At 44.6% G+C, this 15284-nt stretch overlaps 1 protein-coding gene across 6 annotated transcripts in view; it reads left to right on the plus strand.

Moving 5' to 3' along the window:
* Nucleotides 1-15284, plus strand: part of LOC122920624 (dipeptidase 2-like) — a 128811-nt gene that overhangs the window by 58752 nt on the left and 54775 nt on the right. For all 6 annotated transcript variants that reach the window (XM_044270276.1, XM_044270275.1, XM_044270278.1 and 3 more), the window contains 2 exons: nt 3001-3127; nt 13437-13566. In XM_044270276.1, the coding sequence (XP_044126211.1) occupies nt 3001-3127; nt 13437-13566 (257 nt within the window). The remainder of the gene's footprint in view (nt 1-3000; nt 3128-13436; nt 13567-15284) is intronic.

Genomic DNA, 15284 nt, shown 5'->3' on the forward strand with positions numbered 1-15284 from the left:
TGGTGGGACAGAGCTTGCCATAAAACCATGTTACATGCTATTAAAGGGAATTTGTCAGCAGCGACCTCCCTATCCAACTTTTTGCATAGCCGTGGTTCACCTGATTGAAATGCTGGTTTTCTTTTGTTGAACTAAGGCTTTATTCCCGAGTTATGATACTTTTTCTTATAATGCGAATTGAGCCTTTGGAGCAATGAGGTTGTACTATTGATCTTGTTGCACCCAAGCTCTACTTCTTTCTGTGGCCAGTCTCTCTCTGGCTGCTTTGATTGATAGAGTCGGCAGTGGCAAAGCAGTAAGAGAATGGCTGGCCATAGAAATGAATGGAGCTTTGGTGCAACAAAGGCAATGGTGACGCCCTCATTGCACTACAGGCCCCAATTTGCATATTTAGAAAAATTATAATTCTGGAACGGAGCCTCAGATCAACAAAATAATTAGGTGAACCCCAGCTATGTGTCTATGGAAATAGTTGTATAGGGAGGTCGCAGGTGACAGATTCCCTTTAATGGGGTTGTGCAAGAATAGGGGATTTTGGCAACCGCCCCCCCCCCACTTGGCTGGACCTGTAAAGGGAAGCTTACTTACTTGTTTCCCGACGCTGGTTTCCAGTTTCTTGCCCTCGGGCTGCGATGCTCCACTGGGCTCCTTTGCTGAAAACATCCAGTTTGTCATCACTGCAGCCAATCACTGGCAGTGGTGGTGACTGGATCCTCTTGTGTCATGTGACCATTTGTCATGATGTAAAGCGATCTGGTCAATGCCGTGGCCAGCGATAGGCTGCAGGCGATGTCAAACCAGATGTTCACAGCGAGAGAGCCCAACGAAGCATTGCAGGCCGGGAGAAGTAAGAGCGAGGAGCCAGGGCCAGGAAGCAAGTAAGTAAGCTTTCCTTTACAGATCTGGTCAAGTCTGTGTGTTGAGGGGGGAGGGACCCCTCATTCTTGCACAATCACTTTAAAGTCTTATTCATACCTGCATATTTTGGATCTATATGGTGGGGTCAATACAGTATACCAAGTCAGTGTAAAAGGGTTGTCCACAGGTTGTGTGTGGTATTGCAGCTCAGCCCTATTGACTTCAATGGAGCTGAGCTGTAATACCAGACACAACCCATGGACAGGTGTGGCGCTGTTTCTGGAAGAAAGCAGCCATTTTTTTTGTAATCTTTGACAGCCCCTTTAAATCTTTTCAGGTATGCATACTTGTGCTTGATGATGTGTACATGTGGTCAACATAAGTCACTAACAGTTTGGTCAGATGCAAGTCACTGAGACCTGATTCCTCAGTCTCTTGAACACTCCACAACATTTTAATACAGAGGGAGCATTCCAGAGAATATGTAGGATTTCAATGTATAATTTATTCTTCGATGTCCATTACATAGACATTTCACAGTTTGTTTCTGCAACCATTGAAGCTTCTTTTAAATATCTTTGCTGCTGGGTGATCTGCAACGCAGCGTCTTTTTCTTTGGATTTATACTGACCTTGGGAATCCAGAATGTAGAGAGATATCTCTCCATATCATACTTTCATTAGCCTTCTGTGCATTGGAATACCGTGCTTTGGCACGGTATTGTTGTTGTCATTTTTGTATGCTATAAAAACTCAATAAAAATTATCTGATTCAGAATAGAGATAGATGCATGCATGCAAGACTGCTTCTCCACTGCGTCTCAGGAAGCCAGGAGACCGCAATCTAGAGATGCCACCTATCGGACATTTCTGGCATATACAGTACAGACCAAAAGTTTGGACACACCTCCTCATTCAAAGAGTTTTCTTTATTTTCATGACTATGAAGGCATCAAAACTATGAATTAACACATGTGGAATTATATACATAACAAAAAGGTGTGAAACAACTGAAAATATGTAATATTCTAGGTTCTTTAAAGTAGCCACCTTTTGCTTTGATTACTGCTTTGCACACTCTTGGCATTTTCTTGATGAACTTCAAGAGGTAGTCACCTGAAATGGTCTTCCAACAGTCTTGAAGGAGTTCCCAGAGATGCTTAGCACTTGTTGGCCCTTTTGCCTTCACTCTGCGGTCCAGCTCACCCCAAACCATCTCGATTGGGTTCAGGTCCGGTGACTGTGGAGGCCAGGTCATCTGGCGCAGCACCCCATCACTCTCCTTCATGGTCAAATAGCCCTTACTTTCAAAGTTTTCCCAATTTTTCGGACTGACTGACCTTCATTTCTTAAAGTAATGATGGCCACTCGTTTTTCTTTACTTAGCTGCTTTTTTCTTGCCATAATACAAATTCTAACAGTCTATTCAGTAGGACTATCAGCTGTGTATCCACCTGACTTCTCCTCAACGCAACTGATGGTCCCCACCCCATTTATAAGGCAATAAATCCCACTTATTAAACCTGACAGGGCACACCTGTGAAGTGAAAACAAGACAAAGTCTGTAAGTCGTTTGGAGAAATGTTTATTGAAAGTAAAGCTGCTTTTCAACTTCATCACAAGGTCTGGACTCAATTTGTTCTTTACCCCCTAATTCAACTACCCCCCTTTTATTGCTTCAGGGCCAATGCCTGGGGTCCAGCATATCCAGGTAGGAGCACTGTGACACATGCACCAACATTAAGGGATATTTAGGCTGCCCTATACCACTCAGCCATTCCTATACCTGGGTACCATCTGCAGTATCACTAAAAGGTGCCCTGTGCCCTTGTTGCTTCATTGCAACTGGCGTCACAAAACAAGTACTAGTCTCTTAAAGTGCCCTGGGGGGAGGCGCCCGCTGCATATGCACTAGCAGAACACAGCAGCAGGTCTGTCCAGATAAATTCTTGCTATGTCTTTCAGAACTATTGGGCTGTGACGAGCATGTTTGTAGCTTGATGTCCCACACGTGGCAAGTTGTGCACCCCTGGTGTAAAGCATAACCATTTGATATTTTAAGAATCCCAGTTCATCAGATGACTCATTTAAAATGTTACAAAATACTATGAAAGTACCTCAATTTATATTTTCTTTATCACAGGCACAATGACCTTGCCCTGCAGCTCAGGAGGTTGTACAGAAACAAGTTATCAAAAATAAACTTGCAGACTATTAATACCACAAGGACCAATTTGCATAAGCTGAAAACTGGTCACGTTGGAGCTCAGGTACCTTATTGTTATACAGTAATGGAGAGTATGATTTACATACATGTTTGCATATTCAGTCTCATAGAAAAAATATAAGTTTTTCAGAATCGGTCTAGGTCTGTCATATTACCCTTATGTAATAATCCTATTGACACATTCACATCAAATCCTTTACACACCAAGCTCAGAATTTATTCAAGCTCTGTTTAAAGGGGTTTTCTGGTAGTTCAGCATTGATATGGTAAATGGGTGTGGGCAGCAATACCAAACACAGCTGTGCCATGCCTGGTATGCTGGGAGGAGGCCGTGGCACCCACAAGGGCTCCACAATGTCTTCAAACAGCTGATCTGCAGGTCTGCCGGGAGTCTAATCCCTTGATGATCTGATAATGATGACCTGTCCCGAGGATTGGTCATCAGTTTTAAACTCCTGGAAAAACCCTCTAAAGGGGTTATCCAGGAAATTGGGACTGAGCTGCAACTTGGCCATGTAACCGATGTACTATGACATCACATGACCAAGGGAGAGGCTGCAGCGCTCAGTGAGCGCCCGGCCTCGTCTAACAGCTGATCGGCAGAGGTGTCAGATGTCGGACCCCCCACCGATCTGATATTGATGACCAATCCTGAGGATAGGTGGCCATCAATATAATTCACCGGATAACCCCTTTAAGAGTTTTACATCAGAATATGGGTTGGGGGAGCTACAGTCTGATTTTTAGTTCAAGTGTGGCTGAGATAGTGTGTCCGAACGGGGTCTGCCTGCAGAAGCACCTCGTGTTAGACACATCAAAGGCAGGGAATCGCAATAAAACGTTACAGAATATGTTCAAGGGCCGGCACAGATCGGCACCAAAAGCGATCGTACATGACCTTTAATATAGTGATCTATACAGATACTAATATAATTACCCAGCCGATACTTAAAGAGCTGACAAATAGATGGAATAAGGGTGTTTTAATAGCACCTATTAGAAGTATAGACGCATGTTATTTAAGGCAGGAAATATAGGTGAAGCAACCTGTATCTATACTGCCTAAATCTCAGCTACACTTGTAAATTATAAACATTTTATTTTTCTTCCCGATTTATTTTAATAGTAAAAATAATAAACGCTAAATTTTAAGTAACCACAAATGGGAAACCAGTAGCCTTCGGCTAATTGAACCATATTATTATTATTTCTCGGGTCCAAAGGGTCCTTGAAGAAAACATCAGAATATGACTACAAAGTATTGAAAACAGAAACTCCAAAACTCCCCATACAATCCAATATATTCTGACCAACATTGTTTATTGATGCTAGAGGAAATTGTCTGCTGTCAGAAGTGCATCATACAGCAATGTATCTCCCTGTTCCCCATGAAATTAACAGGAAAATCTTGCATGTTTGTGTTGAGGTCAGAGGAGATAGCTGTTTACTGAGGCAGCACGAAGGCAATGTGCTTCCCTGCCCCTGGACAAAAAAGAAAGTACTGAGGGAATGAAGGCCCAAGCTGAACTTTTGCACCAGGGCCCATTGGCCTTTAGCTATGCCACTGACCACAAGGAACGCTTTTTGAAGTTTATACATAATTTAAATGGGGTTTCCAGGTACAAGATTTTATACTGTTCCTACAAGGGTCCCAGTCCTGCTGCTCTCCACTTCCTGTCCCTGATCGATATATCGGAAAAGCACACTCAGGCAATCCATGGTTGAGGTGGCTCAGCTCTGTGACCAGACTGGCTGGATGAGACACTGGTCTCTGTGAACCTGTGTCTCTCCCTCCTTCTCTTCTTGCTCCACCTCCATTATTTGTGCAGATGTTAAAACTGCATCTTACAGTAAAGCTGAAAATCCATATTTTTCTAACATGATACAATGCATTTGGAAAGTCTTCAGACTTTTGCTTTTTCACATTGTTAAGTTGCGACACTGTGCTAAAATAAAAAAAGTTTTCCTTTATCATGCTGCACTCAGTTCCCCAAGATGACTATAGTGTTGATTGAGCACCAAAGTGCTCGGGTGCTCGAGTAGAACACCTCGGGATGCTTGGGTGCTCTACCGAGCACCAGAGCACAATGGAAGTCAATGGGAGAACCCCAGCATTAAACCAGGCACCCCCTGCTCTGAAGAGGGGAGGGTGTCTGGTTCACATGAATGGTCAGAAATTGATGGAAACACCAATGAAATGGTTCGGGAACAGCATGGGGAGGATGTCTGGATGCATCTTGGACTCCCAGGTCGCTGCTGGGAATGCTGTTGTCCGAGTAGTAGGCCACTTTTACAGACTGACAATAATACGCACCAAACCGAAGAGAAAATCGATTTTAGAGGAAAAATTGTTAGGAAACATTCTTTCCTGTATATTTACTTGTATAAAAAGTGCAAGTGCTGCCAAAAATTACAAGAAAGAGGAACTCCGATACAACCTGTATATCACATAAAGGAGGGCCTCATTCACATAGTGGTACAATTGTTCAGGTAGTGGGACTCCTACAGTCATAAAGCCTATGCACTAAATGAAAGGGCTGCCAAAAATGACAATAAACCGGCACCCCAATACACCATTTATTACACATAGAGGAGGGCATCATACACACCCTTGATTGATGGCCTGCTGGTGACCCTCAAAAACATTAGGAGCAAGGGCCTGCGGGTGACCATCTAAAACATTAGGGGTGAGGACCTACTGTTGATACTACCATCTAAAATATTAGGGGTGAGGGTCTTCTGCTGAGCTGACCATCTAAAACATTAGGGGTGAGGGTCTGCTGCTGAGCTGACCATCTAAAACATTAGGGGTGAGGGCCTGCTGCTGAGCTGACCATCTAAAACATTAGGGGCGAGGGCCTGCTGCTGAGCTGACCATCTAAAAAATTAGGGGCGAGGACCTGCTGCTGATCTTACTATGGAAAAAATGATGGGCGAGGGCCCGCTGCTGATCTGACCATCTAAAACATTATGGGCGAGGGCCCGCTGCCGATCTGACCATCTAAAACATTATGGGCGAGGGCCCGCTGCTGAGCTGACCATCTAAAACATTATGGGCGAGGGCCTGCTGCCGAGCTGACCATCTAAAATATTATGGGCGAGGGCCTGCTGCCGAGCTGACCATCTAAAACATTATGGGCGAGGGCCCGCTGCTGAGCTGACCATCTAAAACATTATGGGCGAGGGCCCACTGCTGAGCTGACCATCTAAAACATTATTGGCGAGGGCCTGCTGCCGAGCTGACCATCTAAAACATTATGGGCGAGGGCCCGCTGCTGATCTGACCATCTAAAACATTATGGGCGAGGGCCTGCTGCCGAGCTGGCCATCTAAAACATTATGGGCGAGTGCCTGCTGCTGATCTGACCATAAAAAAAATATGGTTGAGGGTCTGCTGGTAATCTGACTCTCTAAAACATTATGGGCGAGGGCCTGCTGCCGAGCTGGCCATCTAAAATATTATGGTTGAGGGCCTGCTGTTGATCTGACCATCAAAAAAATTATGGTTGAGGGTCTGCTGGTAATCTGACTCTCTAAAACATTAGGGGCGAGGGCCTGCTGCGGAGCTGACCATCGAAAAAATTATGGTTTAGGGCCTGCTGCTGAGCTGACCCTCTAAAACATTAGGAGTGAGGGCAGCCTAATAAGCATGTTGATATGATGGAGCAGGAGGAGGAGGACGAGAAATGGAAGATTGAACCGTATACCCTTTTTTGTGGTGGAAGGGGTGCATGGCAATACAGTGCATTCAATACACCATAAAAGCCACATTTAGAGTGCCTTTATGCTCAGCCGCTTTCCTCTGGTGGAGTAGAGAAGTCAGGGGCAATCTAGGCCTTGTTCATTTTGATAAGAGTCAACCTGTCAGCATTTTCAGTTGACAGGCGTATGCGCTTATCAGTTATTATGCCCCCAGCAGCACTAAATACCCTCTCTGACAAAACACTGGCGGCAGGGCAGGTCAGCACCTCCAAGGCGTAGAGCGCCAGTTCGAGCCACGTGTCCAGCTTGGACATCCAATAGTTGTAAGGCACAGAGAGATAATTGAGGACGCTGACATGGTCTGCTATGTACTCCTTCACCATTTTCCAAAACTTTTCTCTCCTTGTAACACTAGGCTGCGCATCAGGGTGAGGTTGCTGGCGGGGTGTCATGAAACTGTCCCAGGCCTTAGAGAGTGTTGCCTTGCCTCTGTTGGAACTGCTGTGTGTTCCCCTCGCCTCCCCTCCTTGGTTGCCCAAGGAACTACGTACTCTGCTGCCAGCGTTGTCAGCTGGAAATTTTGGGAGCAATTTTTCCACAAGGACCTTCTGGTATTGCTCGTCCTCTCCACCACAGGAATGAGAAGTTCTCTTTGTAGTGGGGGTTGAGAAGGGTGAACAACCAGTAATCTGTGTCGGCCTAAATGCGCATAACGCGAAGGTCACGGGAAAGGCAGCATATCATAAAGTCAGCCATGTGTGCCAGAGTCCCAACAGACAAGACTTCGCTGTCCTCATCAGGAAGATGACTCTCAATCTCCTCATCCTCTTCCTCCTCTTCGGCCCATCCACGCTAAACAGTTGGAATAAACCTGCTGTGGGTACTACCCTCTGTGGCGGAGGCAACCGTCTTCTGCTCCTTCTCCTCCTCCTCATCATCCAATTCGTGATGAGAAGACGAACGGAGGGTGGTCTGGCTATCACCCTGTGTACTGTCCTTCCTCATTTCCACCTCTTCCACATGCAAAGTGTCCGCCTTCATTGTGAGCAGTGAGCGTTTCAGTAGACACAGAAATGGGATGGTTACGCTGATAATAGCGGCATCGCTGCTCACGATCTGTGTTGATTCCTCAAAGTTGAGTAAAACCTCACAGAGGTCAGACGTGCCCAATTGTCGCTTGTGAAGAGCGGAAGCTAACTGGAAATGCAACGACCATGTTGCAGCCTTCCACTACTGCGCTCTGCTGCTCACAAAGCCTGGCCAACATGTGGAACGTTGAGTTCCAGTGCGTGCTCACGTCGCACAACAGTCGGTGAGCTGGCAATTGCAAGGGCTGCTGCAGCGTTGCCAGAACGACGGCAGCTGTAGATGACTTTCGGAAATGGGTACACACACGGCGCACCTTCACCAGTATCTCAGGCAAATTGGGGTAGGTTTTGAGAAATTGCTGAACCACTAAGTTGGGCTAGGTATGGTATGTGTGTGAGCTTGCCGAGCTCCAAAGCCGCCACCAAGTTACGGCCATTATCAGACACCACCATGCCTGGCTCTAGGTTGAGTGGCGAGAGCCACAGCTCAGTCTGGTCTCTTATCCCCTGCCACATCTCTGCGGTGGTGTGCTGCTTGTCACCTAAGAAGATCAGCTTAAGCATGGCCTGTTGACGCTTCCCCACTGCAGTGCTACACTGCTTCCGGTTACTGACTGATGGCTGACTGGTGCTGCAAGAGGATAATTCTGAGGTGGAAGTGGAGGAGGAGGCGGAGGAGGAGGAGAAATGGGGGTTGGAGCCATGTAAGTAGTGGCGGAAACCCTGATGGAATTAGGGCCCGCAATCCTTGGCGTCGGAAGCACCGGTGCCATCCCAGGGTACGACTCGCTCCCGGCCTCCACAACGTCCACCCAGTGTGCTGTCGGGGAAATATATCGTCCCTGGCCGAAAGCACTTGGCCATGTGTCAGTGGTTAAATGGACCTTCCCAGTAACTGCATTGGTCAGGGCACAGGTGATGTTACGGGACACATGCTGGTGTAAGGCGGGCACGGCACACCGTGAAAAATAGTGGTGGCTGGGGACTGCGTAACGAGGGACGGCCGCCAACATCAGGCAAGCCTAAATGGCAACATTTCCAGGGCCAGTAATTTGGAAAGTTGCGCATTTAGTGCTATGGCCTGTGGATGGGTGGCTGGGTTTTTGCACTGCATGCGGGCCTGTTTGGTGTGGCCCGCCTTCTCCCTTTTGCCACCCCCCTGCCTCCTCCAGCCTCCGGTGCTGCGGATCCCTCCCCCTCTCTACTGCTGTCCTCGCTCGGCTTGCCAACTTCCCAGTTTGGGTCAGTGATTTCATCGTCCACCACCTCCTCTTCCACTTCCTCACTCTGGTCATCCTTCCGACTTGTTGACCTAACAACAACCTCACTTATTGACAACTGTGTCTCATCTTCATTATCAACCTCTTGAGACACTAATTGCCATTGACTTATTGGCAACTGTGTCTCATCATCATCATCCACCTCGTGAAACACTAATTGCCGTTCCCCACTGTCATCTTCTTGTAACTGTGGTTGCTCAAGAGTTTGGGCATCAGTGCACACGATCTCCACATGTCCCTCTTCAAGCAGGCTTGGCGAGAGGCCCAAATCAAGGAATGGCAATGAAAAGAGCTACTCAGAATATCCGAGTGTGGGATCACTTGTTTGGCAAGACTCTCCATGGTGGGAGAAAGGATGATCAGGGTGAGGATTCTGTTGACCAGACTCTTGGCTACTGAGACTGGACTTTGTGGAAGACAGGGTGGTGCTTAACCGACTGGAAGCATTATCTGCTGCAATCCAACCGACCACCTGGTCGCACTGGTCTGACTTCAAGATTGATGTCCTGCGCCGCCCTGCAAACTGGGACATGAAGCTAGGTATCGTGGACGAGTGTGTTTCTTGTGCTCTGGCAGCAGGCACAGTTTCACCACGCCCAGGGCCACGGCCTCTGCGTGCACCATCAACAGCACTGCAACTTCCCCATCCCTTACTGTTCGCCTTCTGCATATTAAATGGTATATATGATTGTAAGTATGTCACACATACAGTAGCGCAGGTTTTGTAAGTGTATGCGCAAATAAATTACACTGAATGTCACAAATATTCAAAATGTGCAAACATTATACAGGAGATGTAGTGCAGGTAATGTCGCTGTCACCAGCGGCTTATAAAAAATTACAGTGAATGTAACAGCTATTTGTGATGCGCAAACGTTATACAGGAGATGTAGCGCAGGTAATGTCGCTGCTATCACCAGCGGCTAATGTTATGCAGAAGATGTAGCGCAGGTAATGTCGCTGCTGTCACCAGCGGCTAATGTTATGCAGAAGATGTAGCACAGGTAATGTCGCTGCTGTCACCAGCGGCTAATAAAAAATTACAGGAAATGTAACAGCTATTTGGGATGCGCAAACGTTTTTCAGGAGATGTAGTGCAGGTAATGTTGCTGCTGTCACCAGCGGCTAATAAAAAATTACAGGGAATTTCACTGCTATTTGGGATGCGCAAACGTTATACAGAAGATGTAGCGCAGGTAATGTCGCTGCTGTCACCAGCGGCTAATGTTATACAGAAGATGTAGCGCAGGTAATGTCGCTGCTGTCACCAGCGGCTAACGTTATACAGAAGATGTAGCACAGGTAATGTCGCTGCTGTCACTAGTGGCTAAGAAAAAAATACAATGTCAATGATATTTGGGATGCGGAAACGTTATACAGGATAGGTACCACAGGTAATGGCGCTGCTGTCACTAGCGTCTAAGAAAAAATTACAATGTCACAGATATTTGGGATGTGGAAACGTTATACAGGAGATGTAGCGCAGGTAATGTCACTGTCCGCAGCGTCTACGGAAAAAGTACACTGGATGTCACAGATATTTTTAGGATGCGCAATCGTTATACGGGAGATGTAGCGCAGGTAATGTAACTGTCCACAGAGGACACTGTCTACGGAAAAAGTACACTGGCTGACACAGATATTTTAAGGCCCCTTTCACATGGGCAAGTTTTCAGCGCGGGTATAATACGTGAGGTGAACGCATTCCACCCGCACTGAATCCGGACCGATTCACGTCAATGGGCTGTACAGATGAGCAGTGATTTTCACGCATCACTTGTGCGTTGCGTCAGAATCGCAACATGTTCTATATTCTGCGTTTTTCACGCAACTTAGGCCCCATAGAAATGAATGGGGCTGGGTGAAAATCGCAAGCATCTGCAAGCAAGTGTGGATGTGGTGCGATGTTGACGCATGGTTGCTAGGAGATGATAGGGATGAGCAACCCCGAACCCCATTAAAGTAAATTCACTGCTATATTTTCCAAGTTATAAGGGAAAATAATAGCATTCTTAATACAGAATGCTTACTAAAATGTCGATTGAGGGGTTAAAAAAATAAATAGATTAACTCACCTTATCCACTTGATCGCGCAGCCGGCATCAAACTTCTTTCTTCTTCTTTGAGGACCTGCAAAAGGACCTTTGATGATGTAGTCATGCTCACCACGTGGTGAGCTTTGTGACGTCAGCGCAGGTCCTGCTGAATGAAGATAGAAGGATCTTCAAAAGGATCTTAAAAGAACTTTTGGGTCTCTAACAATTGCACGCAATTTAGCACAGGCTGCGCTAATATATATTGCTGCCAGATACAACAATAGTTCTTAAAAGGACTTTTGGGTCTCTAACACCAACCCTGCCTAACAAAAAAATTAAATTCAATTCCCTACACTATCTGTCCCTTCTACAGCACAGCTCTACCTGACTAAGACTGAGCCGAACCACATGTCATCGGGTTCTTTATAGCACCCGATCCTTGAGTAGTTTAGCCAGAGACCTCACTTGAACCCAGATGAATATCTCTGGAGAGACCTGAAAATGGCTGTTCACCAATTGTCCCTATCCAACCTGACAGATCCTGAAAGGATCGGCAGAGAAGAATGGCAGAAAATCCCCAAATCCAGTTGTGCAAAGCCTGTGGTGTCATACCCAAGAAGACTGGAGGCTGTAATCGCTGCCAACACTTATGTATGCAAGATTTTACTTTCCATTTTCAATAAAGTTGCAAATATTTAAAAAATTCTGCTTTCACATAGTCATTAGTGTTGATTGAGCATGCTCGGCCGATCACCAGTTCGGCTTGAGCATCGCGATGCTCGGCACATAGCAGTGTATAGCACTGTATACTCATGTGCACAGCCCCATAGAAATTATTGGGTCCGGATTCAGTGCGGGTGCAATGCGTTCACCGTACGGCGTCTTTCCAAATCATATCCAGTCAACTGAATTTACCACAGGTGGACTCCAATCAGAAACATCTCAAAGGTGATCCAGAGAAATAGGAGGCCCCAGAACTAAATGTAAGGTGTCATAGCAAAGGGTCTGAATACCCATGCCCATGCCAAATTTTAGTTTTTCCTTTTCCTGTCGGTGCAGTGACAGTCGTATTGTAGTATTCAGATTGGGGCAGTCATATTGTAGCACTTAGATCAGTACAATTGGAATGTAACGTCATATGTTTACCCAAGTTCAGCATTATATTGTTTAGAAAAACATAGAATATTCATATGATAAATATGCAGTAATAGACAATATTTGGACTTTGTTTAACATTTTGTATATCACTGCACAAATATTTAGAAGGAATGGAGTGGGCGACGAGGAATTGGTAGGGAGGATGCCGAGAAACAGATGGCTCAATGTTTTGAATTAAAGCCACTATTAAACAGAGAATGGCATGTCCCACTTTTTTTTAAAGAGTTTTTCCATGTAAAATTTTAGTTCATCAACATGTTTATTTTGAAGAAAACACATAGGCAGCGTTTTTTTTTACAGTACGTTCAGTGGGGAACATGTCTCAAAACCATATCCTCATGCTACAATTTTACAAATACAAATGATGCAATTGCAAATTTAAATTAGAATAGTAAATAATGTGAAATATGGTGGCTGGGGTTCTATCAGTACAAAATAAGATTCATAAAAACTTTGCTTCAACTGAAACAGCTTTTTCCTCTGCCAAATTTTTTAAAACCTTACGCAATAATTTAGATATGATGTTGGCACTATATACTGTACAAGCCGAATTTGCATTCACATCTGTTTTACAGTGAGTTTAAAGATGCGAGAATAAATACTGTAGTTTCATGCACACATAGCAAAGTTAATATAGCATGTACACCTTGGACATGTCAGTATGAATTGCAGACACAATGTGTGTATGGGCACAGGATCCGTTCAGAGAAGTCGCAGTAACCAATGTACAGCTTCATGGTACACTCCAATAGGCGGCACGGTATGCCATTGTTTATATGTCCACTGTGCGCTGGTTTGGGCATCTGGTGTTCATCAGTGAATTTGGCTCCATTTTTGACAATAGTATGCAAAAAGCTAAATTCTATTTTTCTACACATACAGTACATCATCTTTGTAAATCAGTTTATTGAAAACGGTTAATTTTGTAAACTGTGAAAAAAGTGATAGATTACTGGTTTCACCACTGTGCGTACTTTTTCTGGGTAATCCAGATCTATGCAACAGTTCCAAGAGGCATACAGTACTTGATATGCAAATGTATAAGTTACATTGAAGATGACATACTCTAAAAATTGTGTTTCATCTAGTTCTGGTCAGCGTATGTTTTGTGCGGTGCTCAGGATAAAGATGCGGTAAGGCTGGCCTTGGAACAGATTGATGTTATCAAGAGGATGTGTAATGAATATGAAGAATTGGAGTTTGTTACTTCATCCCAAGGTGAGTGTTTCAGGTAACTGTTATGGTCTCAAAAATGATCAGAAGGTCACTATCTAAGGCCTCATGCACACGACCGTATGTATTTTGGAGTCCGCAAAATACGGATCCGCAAAAAATACAGATGGAGTCTGTGTGCATTCCGTATTTTGCAAAACAGAACAGCTGGCCCCTAATAGAACAGTCCTATCCTCATCCGTTATGCGGACAATAATAGGACATGTTCAATTTTTTTGCGGAACGGAAATATGGACATACAGAAACGGAATGCACACTAAGTAACTTCCGTGTTTTTTTTTGCAGATCCATTGAAATGAATGGTTCTGCATATGGTCCTCAAAAAAATGGAACAGACACAGAAAGAAAATACGTTCATGTACATGAGCCCTTTAGGGAATAGTTACCTGCTATTAGAGCTGAGCCGTGATCTATGACTGCCGCTTAGTACACTGCCCACAAGGAGTCTGATGTAGTCACACCTCCTATCTTATCATTGGTTCATGCCACTGCTTTATCCCTCCTACCTACAACTCTGCCTCCTCTGATTGGCTGCTGTATATAAACACAAGTGTATCACGTGCTCACCAGGAAGTGATTGTATTACAAGGTCAGAAGGATTATAAAGTATAGATTGCTAAACTGGGGCCGTCAATTTCCACTTTATATTCTCAAAAATTCTAACATGGTACATCTGTAAGTCGAGTAGATCAATTTGGTCCCTGTAGTAAATTATCTTATTAGATGTAGGTCACATACATTTTTGCAACAAATCTTTATCATGTAAAGATGATCTTAAAATTTCAGTAAGCCTGAAATTATACCTTATGTATGAAATTTTAACGGGTTCATCTGGTTTAAAAAAAAACAAAAAACTGATTTAAAATCCCTTTTTTAGTTCTTCAAATTCTCCATCAATCAACTGAACAGAGATCAGCAAAAAGATATGTCTGTCCCCCTCTGGAAGGTCCAACATGTCTATGTTCTACATAGACAGCCCGTCTTTTTAATGATTTACAGTATGTTGTGGTGGCTACAGACTGGAATAGATTTTTCAAGACATTTCCATGAGCATACATGCCTTGCTGATATTTGACCACATCTTTGTGAATAGCTCTCAGCCTTTCCCTGGTGGGAAGTATCCACTGCCTCTATCATCAATGGGCATGGGACTTAATCCTGACTAAATAAAGTATTCAGTCTATGATTATCTAGTAGATTATTATATTTTCTCCCTGGTGCCCAGTAGAAAGTTTACTGGTTTTACCCACACTGTGACTTTTGATCTCTACAGTTTCCTTCTGCTTTGACTGGAGGGAGGAGATTTATCATCTTCTTATGCCACTTTTTTGGTGTAAAAAAGTTGTAAACCATGTGTTTGCCACTTTTTAAACAACACTTGCAATAAAATTGGTAGCAAGTAGCATTTCTTGCCACCCCCGCCACTTCGCCGAAAAGGGATGTGGGAAAGGGCCATGGCCATCGGGCCCCGCACATTTATCTTCATTTGTGACAGTTTTCTGGTGCAAATGAAGACAGACGTTCTAAGTTGCCAAAGATTTCATTCTGGCACATGGACTGCCAGAGGATGCACCTATTTTATCATGACGCCTGCGCCTCGTTATAATTTGGTTGCATCCTCTGGCAGCGCAGGGGATTTTAAAGACCAGCTTAAGACACCAGTGCAAGCTAAATCTAATCCTTGATGTTTTCTGAGTTTTATT

This window comes from Bufo gargarizans, chromosome 10 (assembly GCF_014858855.1).
Source record: "Bufo gargarizans isolate SCDJY-AF-19 chromosome 10, ASM1485885v1, whole genome shotgun sequence".
NCBI lineage: Eukaryota > Metazoa > Chordata > Amphibia > Anura > Bufonidae > Bufo > Bufo gargarizans.